This window comes from Drosophila simulans, chromosome 3L, assembly GCF_016746395.2.
Source record: "Drosophila simulans strain w501 chromosome 3L, Prin_Dsim_3.1, whole genome shotgun sequence".
NCBI classification, from domain to species: Eukaryota; Metazoa; Arthropoda; class Insecta; order Diptera; family Drosophilidae; genus Drosophila; species Drosophila simulans.
In genome coordinates, this window is record NC_052522.2 from 23,302,871 (window position 1) to 23,323,820 (window position 20,950).

At 40.8% G+C, this 20,950-nt stretch overlaps 2 protein-coding genes across 9 annotated transcripts in view; both read left to right on the plus strand.

The window, feature by feature from the left end:
- LOC123327216 lies at positions 1-5,052 on the plus strand. Its single transcript, XM_044922957.1, has 2 exons — positions 1-4,492; positions 4,656-5,052. The coding sequence occupies exon 1, from the start codon at positions 3,797-3,799 to the stop codon at positions 4,256-4,258; it is 462 nt and encodes a 153-aa protein (XP_044778892.1). The 5' UTR covers positions 1-3,796; the 3' UTR covers positions 4,259-4,492; positions 4,656-5,052.
- Positions 5,053-9,155: 4,103 nt separating this feature from the next.
- The window catches only part of LOC6739812 (cholesterol 7-desaturase nvd), a 30,975-nt gene continuing 19,180 nt past the window's right edge, over positions 9,156-20,950 (plus strand). For 2 of the 8 annotated variants that reach the window (XM_039294345.2, XM_039294348.2), the window contains exon 1: positions 9,649-9,891. In XM_039294345.2, the coding sequence (XP_039150279.1) occupies positions 9,745-9,891 (147 nt within the window). In that variant the 5' untranslated portion in view covers positions 9,649-9,744. The other 6 variants (XM_044923098.1, XM_039294347.2, XM_039294346.2 and 3 more) reach the window with 6 other exon arrangements.

The following is a 20,950-nucleotide window of genomic DNA, read 5'->3' on the forward strand; positions in this document are numbered from 1 at the left end:
CTTGAACCCTGGGATAGATAAGCTTTGAGCGCAAAAACATCTGTTTGTGCGATCGCGTGGCAGCTGGGCAGCGGAGTCGCACTTCGAGCAAATTCATTCTTTTTTTGAATGAAAATGATTAAGTTTCACTATTATTTCACTGATAGGGACTTGGGGGGTCACTATTTACTATATATGTGCCAGTATTCTGGACTTGTCCATAAGTTTTTACCGCGAAAACTAATTTCACTTCTTCCACTTTTTCAGCTGCGTATTGTTAGACACGAACCATTTCTTCTATACCTCTAAGAAGAGGAAGAATTCAAGAAACTAAGCATCAAGTTAAACCCGAAGAAAACCGAAGTTTCATGCTTCTTCGAAGCTTTTAAACGAAAACGGCAAAAAATATTACACGTACCAACTCAAAAGCAGTAAAGGGCTGCAAGTGGTACTAAAAGGCATTGAGCCTGATGTCACACCCAATGAAGTTGCAAATTCACTTCACGAAAAGGGCTTTAACGTTAAATCAGTTATAAAAAGCCCCAACCGCTCTTCAAGGTCGAGCAATCTACAATTCTTATTACACCTTAAAATTACTGTAGAAGAACCACAAAGGCGTAATGGTCCAACTGCCAAGAATATGGCCGCAGCAAGACATATTGTACCCTTCCTTCCGTTTGCGTCGCCTTGCCCGGTTAATAAAATTCAAATAAAATTTGGTAATTATGGTGAAAACCACACATCTAATTACCGGGAAATGTCTACAAAGATCTTAAAAGTCGCATGAACGTGAATAATTACACGCGCCTCCAACGTAACTATTCACCTGCCCAGATGCCAAGACCCAGGGACAAGATGCCCCACTTGTAATCACGTTGGACTCAGGGGCGGCTGTTAATTGAATAGGTAGCAGGTTGGCTTAGCACTTCTTAAAAGAAAACATTCCATTTAAAAAAATTGCACCAAAAGTAAGCACTGCCAATGGTAACTGACAAGAAAATGTGAGAAAAGTTTGTCCAACAGTTCTCTACGACCAAAGGACGGAAGATATAGAAATATACATTGTGGCCACATTAAAGCAGGATCCTAATATGGTAGCAATTGAACATGAGTTGTTCGGAGTTGACACAAATCAGGTATTTGGCAAAAAACATAATATCCCATTTAATAGATGCAGGACAAGCCAAAGTTAAACAGACGCTTTACCTGCAATGAAGAATGATTAAGTTAGGAGTAATAGAAGAATCTGATAGTTCGTGGTCATCACCCTTAGTTTACACCCTCGTTTATATTTGGATAGCCGAAAAATGAACGCATTCACACAAAAGGATGCTTATCCACTTTCCCAAATCAGCGGCATTTTGGAGAAAGCGGAATTCATAACCAGTCTAGATTTAAAGAATGCATATTGGCAGGTTCCCTTTTATGTAGATTCGAGGGACAAAACAGCTTTTATAGGACCAGGAAGCCCGCTGTACCATTTTAAAGTCATGCCTTTCGGGTTATGTAATGTCTAGACTAATCGACAAAGTTATCCCGCCCCAGTTGCGGAATAAAGTGTTTGTCTATTTAGATGACTTGCTTATCGTGTCAGACACGTTAAATAAGCATTTGGAGGTACTATACGAAGTGGCATTGCACATTAAGCCAGTTGGACTATCGATCTAAATTGGGAAAAGCAAGTTTTGTTCCAAAAGAGTAATATATCTAGGGCATATAGTGGGAGATGGAGGAATTCGTATGGATCCGGAGAAAATCGATGCAATAACTGAGTTTAACGTGCCTAAATCCCTTAAGGCTGTAAGGAGTTTTTTAGTTCTATGTGGCTGGTATCGGAAGTTCATTGGCAATTTCACGGCAGTGACAGCTCCGCTCACAGATTTGCTAAGCACGGGAGGGAAGTTTTTGTTCAACAGAAGCTCTAAAAGATTTTGATGATTTAAAACAAAAATTTTGTGAAGCTCCAGTTCTCAAAATCGCAGACATTTTGTATACACTGCGATGCCAGCAAGGCTGGTTTGGAGAGGTCTTAGTTTAGCTGTCTGAGGAACCAAAGAGTTCGTTGCGGAGATTCACAGAAAGGGACATGATGACTCTCTTTCTGCTCTTAGAGGAATTAATGAAACTATCGAGCGGATTCGTCAATATTATTTTTGGCCAGGACTTGAACCGCATATCAAGAAGTACCTCTCGTGGAACTTGCATGACTACCACAGACTTCCGCCAAACAGAATCAGAACGAATTTTCTAGAATTTATATATAGATTTTCTTGCGACTTATCGTGGATCAGGCAATGGTAACATTGGCATATTTATAGATTTTGACCATATAACCAAGTCAACCGGTAAAAAAAAAACGCTGATGTTTTCGTGAAGTATTCAGAGACAGAGTTGTTCCATGTGTTTGGCGTATCATAATATCGGATAATAGCTTGTAGTTCCCGTCAGGGGTTGTTCAAAATCTTTTGGATAAACACACGGTGACACACTCATTTACTGCAGTTCATGCACTTCAAGGGAATAGTTGCTGCAATCCGCTAGTATATAAAAGGAGACCAAAAGGTTAGATCTTCATATATGTTGTGCGCTGAGGTCATCGGTGCATTCCGCAGTAGGGACAAGCCCTACCACGACAAGGACATACGGCAATAGCTGGCTTCTCGCGGTACCAGTACTGGTTCTCTTGCGTTCCCCAAAGATATTAAGAAATGTAGTGTCAAGTTAGTGGCTTTCAAGCCGCCATGCCAGTAGGTATCGCAAGGGGATCAACCACCTGGTGGTACGCGCCGTGCTGGCTAATCGTAGTTGGGCTGGAGCTGGAAACTCTAAAAATTTCCACATCTCCGGACCGGACTAAGGTGTCATTCGACCCGTGCCGAGAGTCTGCCAGGCTGGGGACCCGGGAAGCAACTAGACCAATCGCTTACGGAGAGTCCGGGCAAGTGGCATCCGCCTGGTCTGGCTAGCCTTACCCGGGTACTCCAGATCTCTGCCCGGGTGGACCGCTTATTTCTCTGCAACTCGTGGGAACCATAAAAAAAATAGACCCACATTTTAAAATACCGCAGACCTTGACTGCGGGATATGTCGCAAGACAGTTTGAGGACCGTCTCCTTGACGGGGCGGCCTACTTCAGTGGTAACACCAAAAAATTTTCCTAATCGGAGTGTGCCAAGAATCGGGCAGCCACACCGAGTCACTCGACTATGGTCCAAGCCGGCCAAGCGGAACGGTCTAAAAACCCATTACCGCAACTTGGTCGGGATGGGGCCCGGGATGACCCTAACCGTAAGGGGCTGAGCGGGGCCAGAGCGAAGTAGTATCTTCTTTACCTTCAGCAAGGCAAGCCACCTGCTTAAGCTTTGTCTCTGGTTAAGACACCGCAGCCGCTAGAGCAAAGGCCCAACTCTGCTTCGAAGCGGGCAAACTCCACCCTGTCGCCTCCGACGGAAACGCCTAAGAGGCAGAAGGTGGAGAAGAGCAGGCTCCCTTCGACGGCCCAAGTACCTTAAGGGCTGCAAAAGCCACTGAGGTACGCAAGCCATCATATGCGGCCGTAACTGGGGCCATTAAAGTTGCGGTCGTACCAGAGGGGTACCCCAAAGTCGTCCTTAGCAGTGAGAACCTCTCACAGCTCGAGGACGCACTACTGGAGGAAATAGTCCTGTCCGGTTGGGATTCTCCAATCAAGTTTGGAGGAATCCACTTCAGGGTGGGTCACCTGATAGTGGACTGCCGCAAAGCAACCACTGCTGAGTGGCTGCAATTAGCAGTCCCCAGCCTCAGTAAGTGGAGCGGTGTCTCCCTGGAGGTAAAGATGGGCAACGACTTGCCATCGTCACACAACATAACCATCTTCTGCCCCAGGACCGGGGGAAAAACAACAAAGTGGATCATGGAATTGATAAAGAAACAGAATGACCTTGACACTGAGAACTGGCGTCTCATATCAAGGAAGAATGAGGGTGGTGGCTCGCTCCTCAGCCTTGGCATTGATGACAACTCATGCGCCAAGATTATTTTTAGTGACCATAAGCTGAGCTTCAGGTTTAGAGACATCTCAGTTTGTGGTTTAATGAAGGCCAAAGTGATCAAATCCGGCACAAGACAGGTCGAGACTCCTCGAAATCCACCAGTCTCCGCGGAGAAGGAGAAGCCCAATAAGCTCTCCGAATCCAACGAGGATCTGGTGGAGGATGAGGATCTCGATGCGACCGTCATCGAGATGGGGGAACAGATCCTCTCAGAAGCTAGGCATGGAACTAGACCTGTTGAGTGAGGAAGAAGCTGTAGCGGCGGATGATGATCTGAGCATCTCCAGACCAGTAACGCCGATGATGGAGCCGATCATCTAATGGTCGGGAGTACAGGAATAGCTCAGGTGAACATCCATCGCGGCAAGGCGGCCTCGGTTGTGCTGGCAAGGATGTTCACCAAACAACATCTTGGGCTAACCCTGGTTCAGGAACCCTGGTATAACCAGGGAATAAAAGGACTGTACGTGAAGAACAAGGTAATCCCAAGGTAATTTGGGATCAACGGGCCTCTAGCCCTAGATCCTGGCATGTAATTATTAATTATTATTAATATTATTAATATTAAATTATATTATTATTAATTAATTATTAATATTATTAATATTATTATTATTATTATTAATTAGTATATACTTACAGAATTTCTCACCCGGGACTGTGTACCGATCGTGGTAAAAGATGTGGGAGCAGCCAAGAAGACTGTGGTGGCATCGCACACTTTGTCGGTGACTAGGCGTGCCCACCGCCCGAAATACTGCACTGGTTAAACACTGTAAGAAGATGCACTTACCCATCATCATTGGATGTGATGCAAATGCACAGCACGTGATATGGGGCAGCAGCGACGTAAATCAAGGAGGTGGGTCACTCTTAGAATTTATCTTGAATAACAATCAAGAAATCCTAAATGTCGGCAATGTTCCGACATTTGTTACCAGGGTAAGATCTGAGGTACTGGACATTACACTTTCCAGCAGATCAGTAGCTTCGCATATATGCGACTGGCACGTATCTCCTGAGGAGTCAGTGTCAGATCACAGAATTATTCGTTTTAACATAGGGCTAAATCTAGAATGCAGCGAGCGTAGGCGCAATCCCAGGAATACGAACTGGGAAGTGTTCAATGCCTCCTTACTGCGGAATCCAGCTTCTGGGGTAACCGGGAAACTCAGTACCACTCTAGAACTGGAGGCCGCCGTAGAAGATATTAACTCGTGTCTTACTAACGCGTTTAGAGAAAACTGCTCCCTTGGCCGAGCCAAAAGGGAAAAGGATGCTCCATGTTGGAACGACCAATTTGAGAAGTTACGGAAAGCGACCAGGCGTCTCTTTAACAAAGCAAAAAGAGAAGGGAACTGGGATACCGACTGACCATGTATAACTATGAGATCAGGAAAGCCAAACGAAGGAATTATAGAACCTTCTGTGAGGCAATAGTATACACATGTGAAGGCGCTAGACTTCACAGAACAATTTCCAAAGTTGTGCCAGAATCAAATCTGGCACTGCGAAATGAGGATGACCCTATACTATAGGAAGTAAGAAGAATTTTGAGCTACTACTGGCAAATCACTTTCCGGGAAGCACGCTTTAAACGGATGGGAATATCCCAGTAACGGCACAAAGTCGACTGCGTGCTACCGATTGGGCCAAAGCAAAATCAATAGTAATAACGGTAAGATTAAGATAGGCAATTGGTACATTCCAGCCCTACAAATCTCCAGGTCCAGATGGCTTTCAGCCAATCCTGCTTCAACGAGCGCTAAGTCAGCTCGCAACACCGATCAGAAAAATACTGCAGCAGCCTAGCTTTAGGACACATACCTACTGCCTGGAGTATAGCAAAAGTGGTCTTCATTCCGAAAGCTGGAAAGAAAGACATCACTGATCCGAAGTCGTTCAGACCCATCAGCTTGACATCGTTTTTGCTAAAAACGTTGGAAAAGCTAGTGTATGTCAGCATTACAAGCACTCTGCTTGTAGAGCATCCGCTCCAACGGACGCAGCATGCCTACAGGGCGGGCAGATCAACTGATACTGCCCTATATCACCTGAAAAGCCTTATAAAGGATTCACTTACTCATAAGGAAGTGGCGTTATGTGCCTTCTTAGACATACAGGGTGCATTCGACAATACCTCTCATGAGGCGGTCAACGCATCCCTGGCAAGAAGAGGACTAGATGCAACAACCAGCAGATGGATCAAGTCACTAATGGCATCAATGAGTGCCATGGCCACTATAATAGGACAGTCGTTCACAGTGTCTACCACAAGGGGTTGCCCTAAAGGGGGTATCCTCTCGCCTCTCTTGTGGAGCTTGCTGGTAGATGAGTTGCTGGACAGACTGACCCGCAGAGGTATACTTTGCCAAGGCTATGCTGACGATATTGTCATTATAGCCAAAGGTAAATATGAGGAAACACTCTTCGATATCATTCAACTGGGCCTCAATATGACCAGCGAATGGTGCAAGGAAGTAGGCCAGAGCCTAAATCCTAGCAAAACTGTTATTGTTCCTTTCACAAATAGGAGAGAATGAAGGCAGCAAAGAAGTTAAGTATCTTGGAATAACCCTCGACTCCAAACTTAGCTTCAAAACTCATGTCGATAACACAATTGATAAGTGCACCACAGCACTTTTCACGTGTAGGAAAATTGCTGGAAAGTCGTGGGGAACCTCACCACGCATAATAAGATGGCTGTACCTCATGGTAGTCAGACCCATACTAACATATGGGGTAATAACCTGGGGTGATAGAGCACGCCTTAGCACCACTAAGGTGAAACTTCATAAGCTGCAAAGAATGGCCTGCATATGTATGACAGGAGCAATGCGTAGCTGTCCCACTGCAGCCCTATAAGTACTAATGGAGGTAACGCCGCTTCAATGAAATGAAATGAAACGGAAAGCCACCCTAATAAGAATTGAGGGAGCAGGAAATGACTGCAACCTCACCAGAAAGGATGCTGAAAGCGTAAAAAGGAATATCCCTTTGCTGATGCAACCAAGGGATGAGATGCCAGCTTCTTCAACTTCAGCACTCATCTCAGTAATAAAAACAGTTGGACAAACCTGGGGAAAGTAAACCCTATGAAACAACAAGCAATAAAGTGGTATACAGACGGATCCCTCACCGACGAGGGAAGTGGGCTGGGGGTTGTAGGCCCCAGGTTAAAATACCACGAATTAATGTGCAGATACACCAGCATTTTTCAAGCTGAAGTTTGTGCTATTTGACGCTGTGCGGAGTTTAATCTGCAAAGGAACTATCGTGGCAAAACATTGCTATACTGTCTGATAGTCAAGCAGCCATAAAGGCGCTCAGCATAGCTAAGATGACATCTAAGCTAGTAAATGAAGTGAGGACCGCCCTAGACAAACTAGGAGCTGTCAACAAACTCACAATAAGGTGGGTCCCGGGACACAACCACAAAGGGGCAGAGAACCCACTAATAGGGCCCGAACCCTTCTGTGGTGTTGTTGGTGTTACTGAAGTCACTAGAGGAAGAAAAAAGTCTGTCCTTCTGGGAACACCTACCAGGACATAGGCAGTCTAAGATTCTCCTCTGTGAATATAGCCATAAAAAGTTCAAGACCTTAATGACACACGGGAAAAACACAGTGCCCATTTTGAGTGGCCTTCTTACGGGGCATTGTCGGCTTCACAGCCATTTGCACAAAATTGGTATTGCAGACAGTGAACTATGTCGCTTCTGCTGCATGGGAAGGAGAACTCTGCACATATTATATGTGATTGCATGGCGCTTGCCATCAAGAGGAACAGAGTCCTGGGCATGTATGTAGTCACACGGGAAACAATTTCAGCCCTGAACCCCAATAAAATTATGGCATTTATACAGTGCATTGGACTTCAGGGTGATCTTTGAGTAGTGAAGGGGTAGTATAATAGATCAGAATGGGTCGCAGTACACCTACAAACCAACTTAATAATAATAGTGGCTTTTATTATTGCGCCATGATTGAGATTTCATACGCTGGCTTCCACCCAAAATAGCGAACACTCTTCTTCGTCACTGGCGGCAGAGTGGCTAGCAGAGGGTAAAAGTTGTTGGTTGGTGTTTTAGGCTCGGTTAGGCTGATCAGATTTTCTTGATAGCAGAGGGACGTGGAGTGCGAAAGGTGGACAGAGCTTTATGAACAAGGCCACTCGAAAGAAATCGGTCCTTTTAAGCACCATTAAAGAGAATTTGGCGTAGGAAACCGTTCCGGCATCCAATCTTGTTATTGAAACACACGCGGCAGGTCACTTTTGGGCGTTTAAATCTTTCTTTTAACAGCCGCAGCACGTTGGAAGCGTTTACATCGATGGATGCCGCAGCTTCAAAGTGAGTAAAAAAACTGCTCAAACAAAAAAAAACATCTAAACATTTGGTGCAGAAAGGCAACGAACCGCCTTGCATAGGAAATTTAGAACCGACCGAACCGAATGTTTCGCGCAAACTAGAGGAAAGAGAGATCCGCAGCTAATCAGTATATGTTTTTCTCCCTGCTTTCGTTTCGACCGAAGCAGATGAGCAGCCGGTGAAATGGATAAAGGGGTCGTTGGAAAGCAGGGAAGGAACGACCGTGGTCACATTTCTTTGAGTGTGTCTCCAATATGGGAGTTTTGTGTTTGATTCGTTTTTTGTCCGTTTTTCACTAAGTCGCCATTCATGTCCTTGTGTATCCGTGATGTTTGTTTGTCGCAGCACGCTAAATTTAAATAGGGTAATAATGTTTAAGACAATCTAGACGCAACTATAACCCACACCTAGCGACGAGCGCAGCCGAGAAGTTAAAGCGTGCGATGCACCAAGATACACTAACGTTGTTCGTTACAAGTTCCTAAATTACCACCAGTTCCTAAGCTAGTGCGATTGTCAGAATATATTATACATGTATTTACATATAAAAAATAAGTAATTCAGATCACTTATAGGTTACACTCCACCATAGGAACAATCGAAACTACTAAGATTAACATAAGATAAATCGTATATCATAAGTATAATATGTCGCTCTAGCCTTATCGCCGAGATTTCGAAAACTATAAATCAGGAAAGCTGAAATTAAGCATGCAGATTTCAGAGACATAAGCGCAGCGCAAAAAAATTATAATATATTTTATTTTTTTTATTAGACTTGTAAATGTCAATCGAAAGACTTTTTGCAACCCAATATCGTCAAAACTGTCTATTATCTCTACAAAAAGTGCTATATTATGGATTATGAAGAAATATGAATATATGCAAGTAATATACATATTTTATATTTTATCGTCAAATACATATTTTTCTCCTTGTTTTTAGTTTAATATAAACACAAATAATACACACCTGGCTAGATAATACACTGTAGATAAAGATTAACATAGTACATCTTTATGAAGTAACCCTAATGACCAATTAAAACACTCCCTTCGCTTATGCCGGTAAAATATTAAATAGCTTTATTGCTCAGCTAAGGTCCACCCTAACGAAATCGATGAATTTTAATTTTTTTTTTACTGAAATTGTAATTTCTACAACAATTTTAACACAGTTCTCAGTCAATGAAATGTACGTTGTACATGAATTCTCAGACAATGAGGAATTCAACAACTTTTTTATTGGGTACATACATATGTATATATGTATCGGCTGGACTCCGAATATTGTTCTTCTTCTTCTGCTTGTACTTCTGCTGAAAAGTTACTTTTATTGTAGATTCTTATACTTATTAATAATATGGCGAGCTACAGTTTATTTTGGATGTTATTGCTAAAGAATAATTGGAAATTGATCAGTAATGATTTTGTTATTTATCTGTGGACTTTAGCTGTGACTCTCATACGTATTTACTGGATATTTTTTGTTCCACTCGTATGGAAAAAGGTGCGTATTACAGTTTGTAAAATAGAGAAGTAGAGAAGTATATCAGAAGTATATAATAATGATTTTCAGGATCTGTGCTAGAAGAATTTAGCGAAACTCTCTAGATATTGAAATGCAGATCAATGTTTTTAATAAACATTTGACAAGCTTAAAAGCTATTTGTTTATCAGGTATAAACCTAGTTCATTATTGTTTTCTATGTACATATATGGTAAGTTCTTGTCAATCGGGTGGACACATCAAAAAGATGCCTTTATCGTCTGAGAAGGCAAATAATAAAACCGACTATCCGACTGTCCCCCTGTCCGTCTGTCCGTATGAACGTCGAGATCTCAGGAACTATAAAAGCTAGGTTAAGATTTAGCGTGCAGATTCTAGGCACAAAGACGCAGCGCAAGTTGGTTGGGCCAAAGCTGCCACGCTCGCACCTTTGGAATATATTGTGATATTTTCTCCAATTTTTATTAGTCTTATTAATTTCTATCGATCTGCCAAAAAACTTTTTGCCACGACCACTCTAACGCCTACAAACCGAACAACATTGGTGTGCATATTGGCGAGATTCCAGGTGTTTCTTAAGATTATTGCAATGGTATTTACATTTTACCTTTATAACCAGAATTTTTAAGTGGTCTACGCTTTTAATGCAATTAATCTTATATAGCAATTATACAAAATGTGAGTAAATGTATGTACATTGTTGCTTACGGCAACATTTATCTGAAGAAATGGAAGCAACTGAAAAGGCTCCCCACGAATCCAAGTCTTCCAAAATGTTTGCAAATTTTCCTCTAACAGTTAAGACTTTTTTATTCCCGTTCGTCGTAAAGTAAAAGGGTATACTAGATTCGGTGAAAAGTATGTAACCGGCAGAAAGAAGCGTTTCCGACTATACTACTAAAAAGTATATACATTCTTGATCAGGATCAATAGCCGAGTCGATCTAGCCGTGTAAGTCTGTCCGTATGAACGTCGCAATCTCAGGAACTATAAAAGCTAGAAGGTGGGAATTCAGCCCACAAGCCGCACAAAATGGCCACGATCCCACTTGTGAAAAATTTGTTGATGTTTTTTAACATTTTTATTAGTCTTGTAATTTTATATCGATTTGCCAAAAAAACTTTTTGCCATGCACACTTGAACGCCCTTAAAACGCCAAAAACCGCCACGTCCACACTTTTGATCAATTCTTAAATTTTGCATCATTTTATTCCCCAGTATCTATCGATATCCCAAAAAAATTATGAAATTTCGCGCTTGCATTCAGACTAGGGAACTCGACTATACCAATCTTTCTTGCTTTTTTTAGGTTTTAAATCGGACGGAGACTATTTATTTCATCAAGCTCTTAATTTGGCTTGGTTATGGGAATAACAATGGAGGAGACAGAGTTGAGCATTTCTTATAAATGATTAGAAGTTTTTGTTTGAAGGACCTTGGCATTTGTCTAAACATTGGGTAGGATATTCTATTCCCTCCTGAGCTTTTTTCTTAAGCCTTAGCCAATGCAGATTTAAGTTGTTTTTGTGAAGTTCTGGTTCCACAGTTTTGCTGAAGCAGATAGAGAAACCGGTTGATAGTTTCTAGCCTGGAGCCTTCTACCTTCTCTTCTCTACCTTCTACCTTCTACCTTCTCTACCCTAGCCTTCTAAAGGAGTTTTTGCTGTATATACTCGGCTGGCAAATTGCAGTCCTTGGAATAGTTTGACCATGCATGGCGAACCTCTCTGACAATACCGTGGCAACAGGAGGCCTGAGTCCGAGTTAAGAAATTTTATAGGCGTGGTGGGCACGCCTGCTAAACGTTTGATATCCGTCCCATATGCCAGGCAAATTCGTGATCTTTAGAAATTTCTCACCGACTTTCATGATTTAAACCAACAATAATAACTGGCGTTCGCGAAGAGTCGAAATATAGATTATCATATTAGTAACGATCTTCAGAACACGGTGCAGTGCGAAGCATGAAAAATCAGTGATAGATTTTACTGAGTTTTTGAAGGAAATAATTAAGAATTTCGGGTGTTGTTGGGAGGTTTCGGGGAGTTCAGAACACTGCAGCGGGAACTTGACGTATGGACGTTTTTTCTTGGTTTTGGGGCTGACGCTAAGGCTTGAAAAGCGGTTGTCCTCAAACATGGGAGGCCAGGGGCCATTGTAACGACTTCGTTTAGATTTACTGAGGAGTATGACACTGGAGTACGTACGCGCTTAAGAAAAAGGGCAGAAAAGAATAAGAAAAAATCCACACAGAACGCTAAAAAAAAAAAAACTGACATCCGCACTCGGTGTACTGTAGTAGAAGTAGTACTCTTAGATATTTTAACTTTGTGATATTTAATATTTGTATAATCTTATTAAGGAACTTTACTTGTAGAGTAAAAGGCTATACTAGATACGCTGAAAAGTATGCAATAGGTAGTGTATATATATCCTTGATTTATTAGCCGAGTCAATCTAGACCTGTCCTAGAAATCCTCGATCTCAAGAACTGTAAAAGCTAGAATGTCGAGACTAAGTATGCAGCTTCCAGAGACATCGACGCAGTGCAATTTTTTTCAAATGTCGCCACTCTTACGACAACAACCCGCCCAAAACTGCCACGCCCCCTCTTCTTAAGAATGCTTTCATTTTTTTTTTTGATTTTTTTTTCACACAACCACTGAGTTATTATTATTATATTTATTTATGTTATATGTTTAATTAGCTATTGTCTAAGAGTTTTTGCCGCGAGCGTCGTTTGACGGCACGTCTATACTTTCTCGTCGCATGAACTTCTTCCTCGTACGCCTACTTCCACTCCCGAAAGCATTCTGCCTCGACTTCTCCAGGCTTGCCACGTCGTTAACATCTCTTCGTCGTCGTTAGATTAGATGGGTTATCCAGTCATTCTGCGTTGTCAGATCATTCCCACAAATTGGACATCCCACACAGCATTCGCGTCGAATGCGTCGTTTTTATGAGGCATCCAAAATTCAGCGGAAGTGCTCGTCTGCCTCACTAAATACGGAATCTTTTGAAACGTCATAACTTAAATCTTTTGATTTAGCCTTTTCAATGTGGTATGGCCCACAATACTTCGGTTTAATTTTAAAGCCTGAACCAAGCTGAGTTCTTTTAATAGCAACTATGTCGCCGACTTGGTTTGAGGCTGGTCTTCGTAGTAGATTGTATCACTTTTTGTTATCGTTTCAAATCTCGAGAACATGCTTCTTTGCTTGGATTCTAAGTTGTTCGCGCTCGTCGTTGAAATCTTGAATTATTTTATCCTCTAGCATATCCTCAATCATTTCATCGGATTTAAGGCGCATCTTCGTGACCGTTAATAGCTCGAATGGTGTCGTCTTAGTGCTTCTAGCGAACGTTGAGTTGATGCCTTGCTGTACGTTACTGACGAACTTATACCATTGTCGTAGGGCGTCAATTGAACGTTTTGAAGGACTGAAGTTCATCCTCTCAACCTGGCCATTAGTTCGCGGAGCCCGTCGTAATGAGGTGATGTTTGATTCCTTCGTCACTACAATATAGCATGTATATATTATATATTATTAGGTGCTGCCGCACCCTGTATTATGTTACTCGGATTGCTTTGCTCTTGAAGTCTTGCCACTGCATCTTTTGCTGATGTTTATTTGGCCGGATAGAGCCAGCAGTATTTGGTGAAACTGTCGATTACTGCTAATATGTGCGTATACTGCTTGTGCGTTAGCTTTAAAGGTAAAAAAATCTATATGGTACGTTTATAGCGGCTGTTGCTCATTATTACTTAGTTGATGAAGTTCGCCTTCATGTTTTCCTTGCTTACGGTTGCTTACAATAAATGGTATACAGCAGTTTATACATTTATAAATCTTCTCTATCAATTTCGGCACGTAAAACTCTTCTCCAACAAGTTCCTTATTGTTCTTGTTGTGTTGTCTTTTCCAATAGAATATCGATTATTTCTTTCAGCTGGTCGCCTTGAGCCTGGGTATACTACATTTTACTGTGAAGGGTGTTCTCCGTGATCATCATTAGCTCATTATCAGCGTGACGATGGATCTAAAGAGCTATCCGACACAAGTCCTTCTTCTGGATAGTTTTAGCTAAAGCATTACAGTCTTTAATGAGTTTAAAGCGTAAGCTTTTTAATGCTTCTTTAATGCTTCCACCACAGCAAATAACTTATAAACTTTCCTTCGGTTTTGGAAGTCTTTTTGTTGTTGTTTGTTTTAAGAGAGGTTTTCGTGGATTCACCATTTTAAGATTGTTGAAAGCAGTCATCTCCGAATCACCTATATTCGGTGATTCGCATCTTTTTTGTTATGTCTATTTGTGAAATTTTTGGAATACATTTTCGGAAACATCCTACTAAGGCAAGGAAACTGTATCTGCTTTAGATTGGCTGGAACTGGGAATGGAGTCCCAGCTTGCGTCTTCGCTGGAGCCGGTCTTATTCGTTAATTCTCTTATGTAGCCCAAATACTCCATTTTAGTATTCAAGAAATGACACTGCTTTATGTTACTTATGAGCCCATTCTCATACTCGCAGAAACTGAAATTGTCCGTTTTTACTGACGAACGATGTATTTTTACGGCTTTCTTCATCAATTTTTACGTTGATGAATCCGTTCTATAGTTCAACGTTTGGTAGAAGAACATCTGCGGGTCGTGAGTGTATCGGTATGTCGTCGTTAATGTTAGTTGACTTAGTGCTTGCCGGATTGTAGGATCTGACAATATTGTGGACTGTTTCTTTAGCTTTGTTGCTCGCTGTTGGTTCAATTTATCCTGATCTTCAATAAAAATTTTGACAATAATTGCTTGCTAGTGCCATGTGTAAAAAAAATAAAAGGCTAGTATATATAAGCTCTAAGAAGTTCACAGCAATGGTTTTAGCGGAGAGTATCGAATTCACCACCGGGTATCGGTGCACTTGTCAACAAAAGTTGATGGCTATTCACGACTACAAACGTCGCTCTGAGATCACTTGTCCTTGTGCATCAAAAACAAGGCTGATACTCGCCGCTGAAAAGTTATCTTTTTTATATAAAAATGTATTTATCAATGAAATTTAATTGCTATCAATAAAATGCACAGACTGGAAGAGGCTAACACTAAGAAGTGAGAATTCTATAGTCGACTTCCCCAACTAGCAGATGCCCGGTACTCAGCTAGTGGAAATGCGAACGCGAAATTTCATCATTATTCCTGGGATTGGAGAATAAAATGAGAAAATTTTAAGAATTGTTCACAAGTGTGAGCGTGACCGGCTTGGCGGCTATTAGGCGTTAGAGTGGACTTTTTTTATGAAAAAATATCCAACAATTTTTTAAAAATCTGGGTGTGGTAGTTTTTGGCGGTTTTAGTGCGTTCGCGTGGGCATGGCATTAAGTTTTTTCACAACCCGATAGAAATTTACAAGACTAAAAAAATTATGAAAAAATATCCAACAATTTTTCGAAAATGTGGGCGTGGTAAATGTGGTGGTTTGGCTATGCAGTCCGCAGACAGCAGCAGGTCATCATAAATTTGAGTTATTTTATTTTATCACTCTTAAACATTACTCTGTGCAGCAATAGATTTTGCATTTCCCTTTGTGCTATGTTCCTCTCTCTCAATAGAGAGAGAGCCCAACTGTTTCAATCTTTATTTTGTAAAACTTGCTCATTTGCCTTCAGCATAGCAAAGTCAGTTACAAATTAAGTGTTGATCCCACCGGTACTGCTGTGATGCTCTTTAACTCTTAATCGGTTCGGCACGGGCACTGTCGTCGTTCTTTTTATACATTTCGGCCCTGTGTGGCAAAATATATTGAAATAAAACTGAAATATTAATTGAAACATTAACTTCCCCGTGTTTATAAATTGTCACACCACTTCTCCAAGTCAATGAAAGGCTCATTGGTTCAACAGTAGCTTTGGGAGTTTTTAGAGTGTTGAGAACTATGTAACAGGCAGAAGGAAACGTTTTATTCTATATAAAGTATATGTATTCTCTAGCGAGATCAATAGCCAGGTCGAACAGGCCCTGACCGTCCGTATAGACGCCTTGATCTCAGAGGCTATAAAAGCTAGAATGTCGACTCCAAGCATGCGGCTTCCAGAGACATCGACGCAGTGCCAGTATGTAAAAGGTAGACGGAAGCGTTTCATACTATATAAAGTATATATTCTTATATCTTGTAATTATTGCGGATCTGGTACTCATTTCGAGAAGAACTAGTCCAAGGAACACGAAAATCATAACCAACCACCATTAAGAAGAAGGTGTTCCAGGTAGCCGGCTGGTCCACGCTGTTGTCGCTATAGAAGAACCCAGAAAGTTTAATGACCAGATGCAATGCTTCCGATGACATACCAAGAGGTATTACAAACTGCAGTACACTTATGTCAGGTGCTGTCAAAAGCATGCCTCCACTAAGGTTAAAAAATCCAAAGACGCTCCTGCTACCTGTGGAAACTGTGGACAGACGCACACAGCGTCATATCAAGTGTGTCGAGTTTACATTAAAGTCAAAAAGGGGAAGGGTTTCAAAATGACATGATTCATTTGTTAACGGAGTCAGGCAAAATTTTTATTGCTGCAGCATACTTGCCGCCACGGTAAGTATATCGGCGGGGTCAGTACCACTTCAACGTCCGAAGAGATAAGTCGTGCCACTCAGTTTAAAGCCTCGCTTCGCGTAAGCCCAAAACCCTTATCAGCAAAATCTTGATAAACAAATATCAACCACAAAGAGAAAATAAAAAACGCAACAACAAAAAAAACAATACCGCTAACCCGAGATCACGCCCTTAACCAACAATCATGACAGACCCACCAAACATTTACAAAATTACTTCAAAAACATACCAATCCCAATTAGGCGAATCTAAATTTATAATTATTAAAAGAAAAGACAACAACTCTTTCGAAAGAACTTCACCATTCATCATAAAAAAAATCGGTGGACTTTGCCTGTGGAGGAGAAGTTGAGGGATACAAACGAACAAGAGACGGCAACCTGCTAATAAAAACCAAAAACGAATTACAAGCCAGAAAACTCCTAAAACTAACAAAAATTGCAGATGTGGATGTAACAGCAAGTGAACATAAAACATTAAACTTCTCTAAGGGAGTTATTTACTGTAACGACCTTAGACACATCGACGAAGACACAATTCTACAAGAACTAAAACCACGAAAAGTAACTGAAGGTAAAAAAATATTGAAACGGCAAAACCCCAACTCTAACTCTGACACCAACAACATCACCTTAGTTGAAACTGGACTAATAATTATCATATTATAACGAAGCCTCCGCTGCGGTCATCCAACACCCATATGCAAAAGTGTAGAAACTTGCATCAATTGCTCAGAAACAAAACACACAAACGACGGAGAAAAATGCACAAACGAAAACAACTGCTTAAATTGCCGAAACAACCCAGAACTTGAGCATCAACACAGCCCAATTGACCGCGAATGCCCTACGTTCACAAAAAACCAGGAATTTACAGCCATTAAAACCACACAAAAAGTGGACCATAAAACTGCCCAACACATATATTTCGAACGTCACGGCTTCCAAACGAAAAACACCTACGCCAAAACACTTACAAACGGCACAACCCAGAGGACAACAAACACCGTGTCACCTAATATTCACACAAATACAACCCAATCACAACACCAAAATCCGCACCACACACCCACATCAGCAGCACAAAACACTTTATCTAAGACACCAACAACTGGACCAGCCAAAACAACCTTACTATCCAACCAACCACACCAACACACCAATCACCAGCTACGACAAACTAAAAGACATGGATACCGACTACACACCTACCAGAAAACCATTTACGGCATACTCATCACAACTCACAGAAGACCTAAAAATAAAAATCGCCCCGAAAGATAAGTCCAATAACCTATCCATAAACCTTAAAGCATCGAAACTAAGAGCCAAAGCTCTAAACAAAAAAAAGCACACTAACAACAGCGACGGCGAATCCATATATAACCTTAAACTCTACACAAAACCTAAACCGTAAACACGACCTTTAAGTTAAGTTATAAGCTTTAATTTTCTCACAAATTTCACTAACTATAGGCCAATGGAATTTAAAAGGATATGTAAACAACTACAGCCAACACCTTATTCTAATCAAAAAATACACACATAATTTCATAATAATAGCGAAAAGAGTCTGGTGGCTAGTGACATATAACAATCTAATTAACGACAACCAATTCGGATTTAAAAAAGGAAAATCGACTTCGGATATGTAGACTATCTCATAACGAAGTCAAAAATGCACACCTCCCTCGTCACTCTTGATTTTTCAAGAGCCTTCGATCGAGTAGGTGTGCACTCCATAATCCAGCAATTGCAGGAATGGAAAACGGGCCCCAAAATAATAAAGTACATTAAAAACGTCATGGGTAACAGAACAATAGCTGTCCGCGTCGGTCCGCATACATCAAACCCATTACCCTTTTTCAACGGAATCCCACAAGGTTCACCCATATCCGTGATACTATTCCTCATAGCATTCAATAAATTATCCAAAATCATATCCCTACATAAAGAAATAAAATTTAATGCATACGCCGACGACTTCTTCCTTATAATAAATTTCAACAAAAACACGAATACAAACTTCAGCTTAGACAAACAACAAATACAAATGGAACACACACATAAACATACTTCTACCCAAACTACTTAATAAGCTAAATAAAATAAAATGCCTATCTAGTCTTAAATTTAATTGCAACACGCATACACTACTCAATGTCGCAAAGGCAACGGTTTTCCAAGCTAGAGTATGGTTTGTTTTGCTCCCAAAAGCATTTTAAACAAAATAAAAACACAATTTAACTCCGCAATCCGTCTAGCTCTCTGAGCCTATCGTTCTACCCCAATAAATAACTTACTTTACGAATCAAATACTCCCTTTAAATACCCAAACTATCCCAAAACCTAGTCTTCTCCAAAAACACACCAATACATAAGTTCGTTAAGCATAAAAAAACTAAAAAGAAAAAAACACCAATAATAGACCGAACAATCAAGCTTAGCCTAGAACTTAATCTACCCTACAAACCAGTAAAACTCCATAAATACAGGCCATCATGGACCCTCCCCAATCTAATAGACACATCACTCAGAATCCATAAGAAAGAACAAACATCTCCAGATCAATACAGAAAATTATACGAACACACAAAGAATAACCTTTAAAAATATTCATATTCACTGACGGTTCAAAAATTAATTACACAATAACATTCGCCATTACAACAGAAACATAAATCTTAAAATACTGCATCCATATTCATTCGTCCTCACCTCCGAAACAATCGCCATCCTAGAAGCAATAGAACTTATTAAAAACCGAAGAGGCAAATTTATTATCTGCTCCGACTCCCTATCAGCAATAGATTCAATCCAAAATACAAATAATAACAACTTTTACCCCAGCAGAATACGATCGCTAATAACGCAACATGCAACCAAAATTAAAATAATGTGAATTCCTGGCCATTCAGGAATAAAAGGAAATTAACTAGCCGATCAAGCTGCCAAATCAGCAATCAATATGCCACTTATCCCCACCCCAAACATAAATACCACAGATATAAAAAACAGCTTAAAGCCGTCCTTGCGACAAAGAAGAAAGAAAACAAATTAAACTGCAGTCCATGGTACCAATCAATTAATACGAATACCTCACACACATGCGATTACCTCAAACAATCTCACCCAAATTGGACCAGACTCGACCAAATAAAAATAATACGACTTCGACTAGGACACACAAACATAACCCACCAACACTACCTAAATCCCAATTCAATACCAACTTGTCCGTTTTGCCAAGGTGATATTTCAATAGGCCACATAATAAAATCATGCCCGTCCCTCTTACAAGCCAAACCAGATATATTTAACAACACCAACCCTCTAGACCTTCTTAGCAAACCCAATCCAGATAACATACAAAAACTCATACTTTTCCTCAAAAAAAACAAATTATACCACAAAATCTAAAAACAAAATAGGCAATTGTACATAACAAGCCAGCAATTAGTTAGCAAATTAGATATAAACTAAATTAAGATATAATAACATTGTAAATAAATATAGCTGTAAGCCCCGTAGCTAATGCTATACTATCTAAGTTAGTCTAGTTTTGTAAACTATTCTATCTATCATAATAAATAAATAAATATAGGCGGGGACTTCCACTCCAAAATCACATATTGGGGCTCAAGAATTGTTAACCTTAAAGGAAGTATACTTCTGAAATGTATTATTGCTGGAGTGTCCACTCATCTGGGGCACCCACCTACTGGCCTACTGACCCCGCCAGTTGAAGTCACTAGAGCGGCAAATCATATAGCCTGCAAAGATAACTACTTCTGGTCGACAGATTTAGCACCGTTTTGTTGTGGAGAACGTGGAGCACCAACTTTATAGAAAGTGGGTTCCCTCGTAGGCCACAATGTTCTCCTAGGCGTTGACTGATGGAGGTTATTCCACCCCTTCTCGACCACCAGAGGCTCTGCTTAGGATGGTTAGAGGATGATTTTTGGTCTGTGATAAGGAGTCCGCTAATCGATCCACTCGATTATAAATTACATCCGCCTCAAAAATGCCACCCGTTTCCCGAATTTTCAGAAGACATGGCTGTCACTGTGTATATGGAATCTGGCGTAACCAACGGAGTTACTTTCAATGTTCACTGCCTTTAATTTGTATGAATATTGCAGACACAAATTGTTGTCCAACAACGCACTTAGCAACAACAGCGAATTTATTAAAGTTAAAGCTTAAACAGCTTTGTATACTTTGCACTGTATATTGTTCATGTCACCAAATGTTGAACTAATAAAAGCATTGTCCTCGAAGTGACATAAAACGTCGAAGACATCCTAAGACATCTGTGCTGGGATCGGTGGCCAATTCCAGATGTATGGCTAATGTGACAAGGCAATCAAGCAGCCATATTCCTTTGATTTACAGGGGTTGCGTCCTCCTGCATTTCGGTTTCTGTGTACTTTGCTGTCACATACGGCGTCAAAA

Excerpts from the sequence above, each read along its gene's own strand:
- LOC123327216 (XM_044922957.1), top strand. The coding sequence starts at position 3,797 with ATGGGCAACGACTTGCCATCGTCACACAACATAACCATCTTCTGCCCC.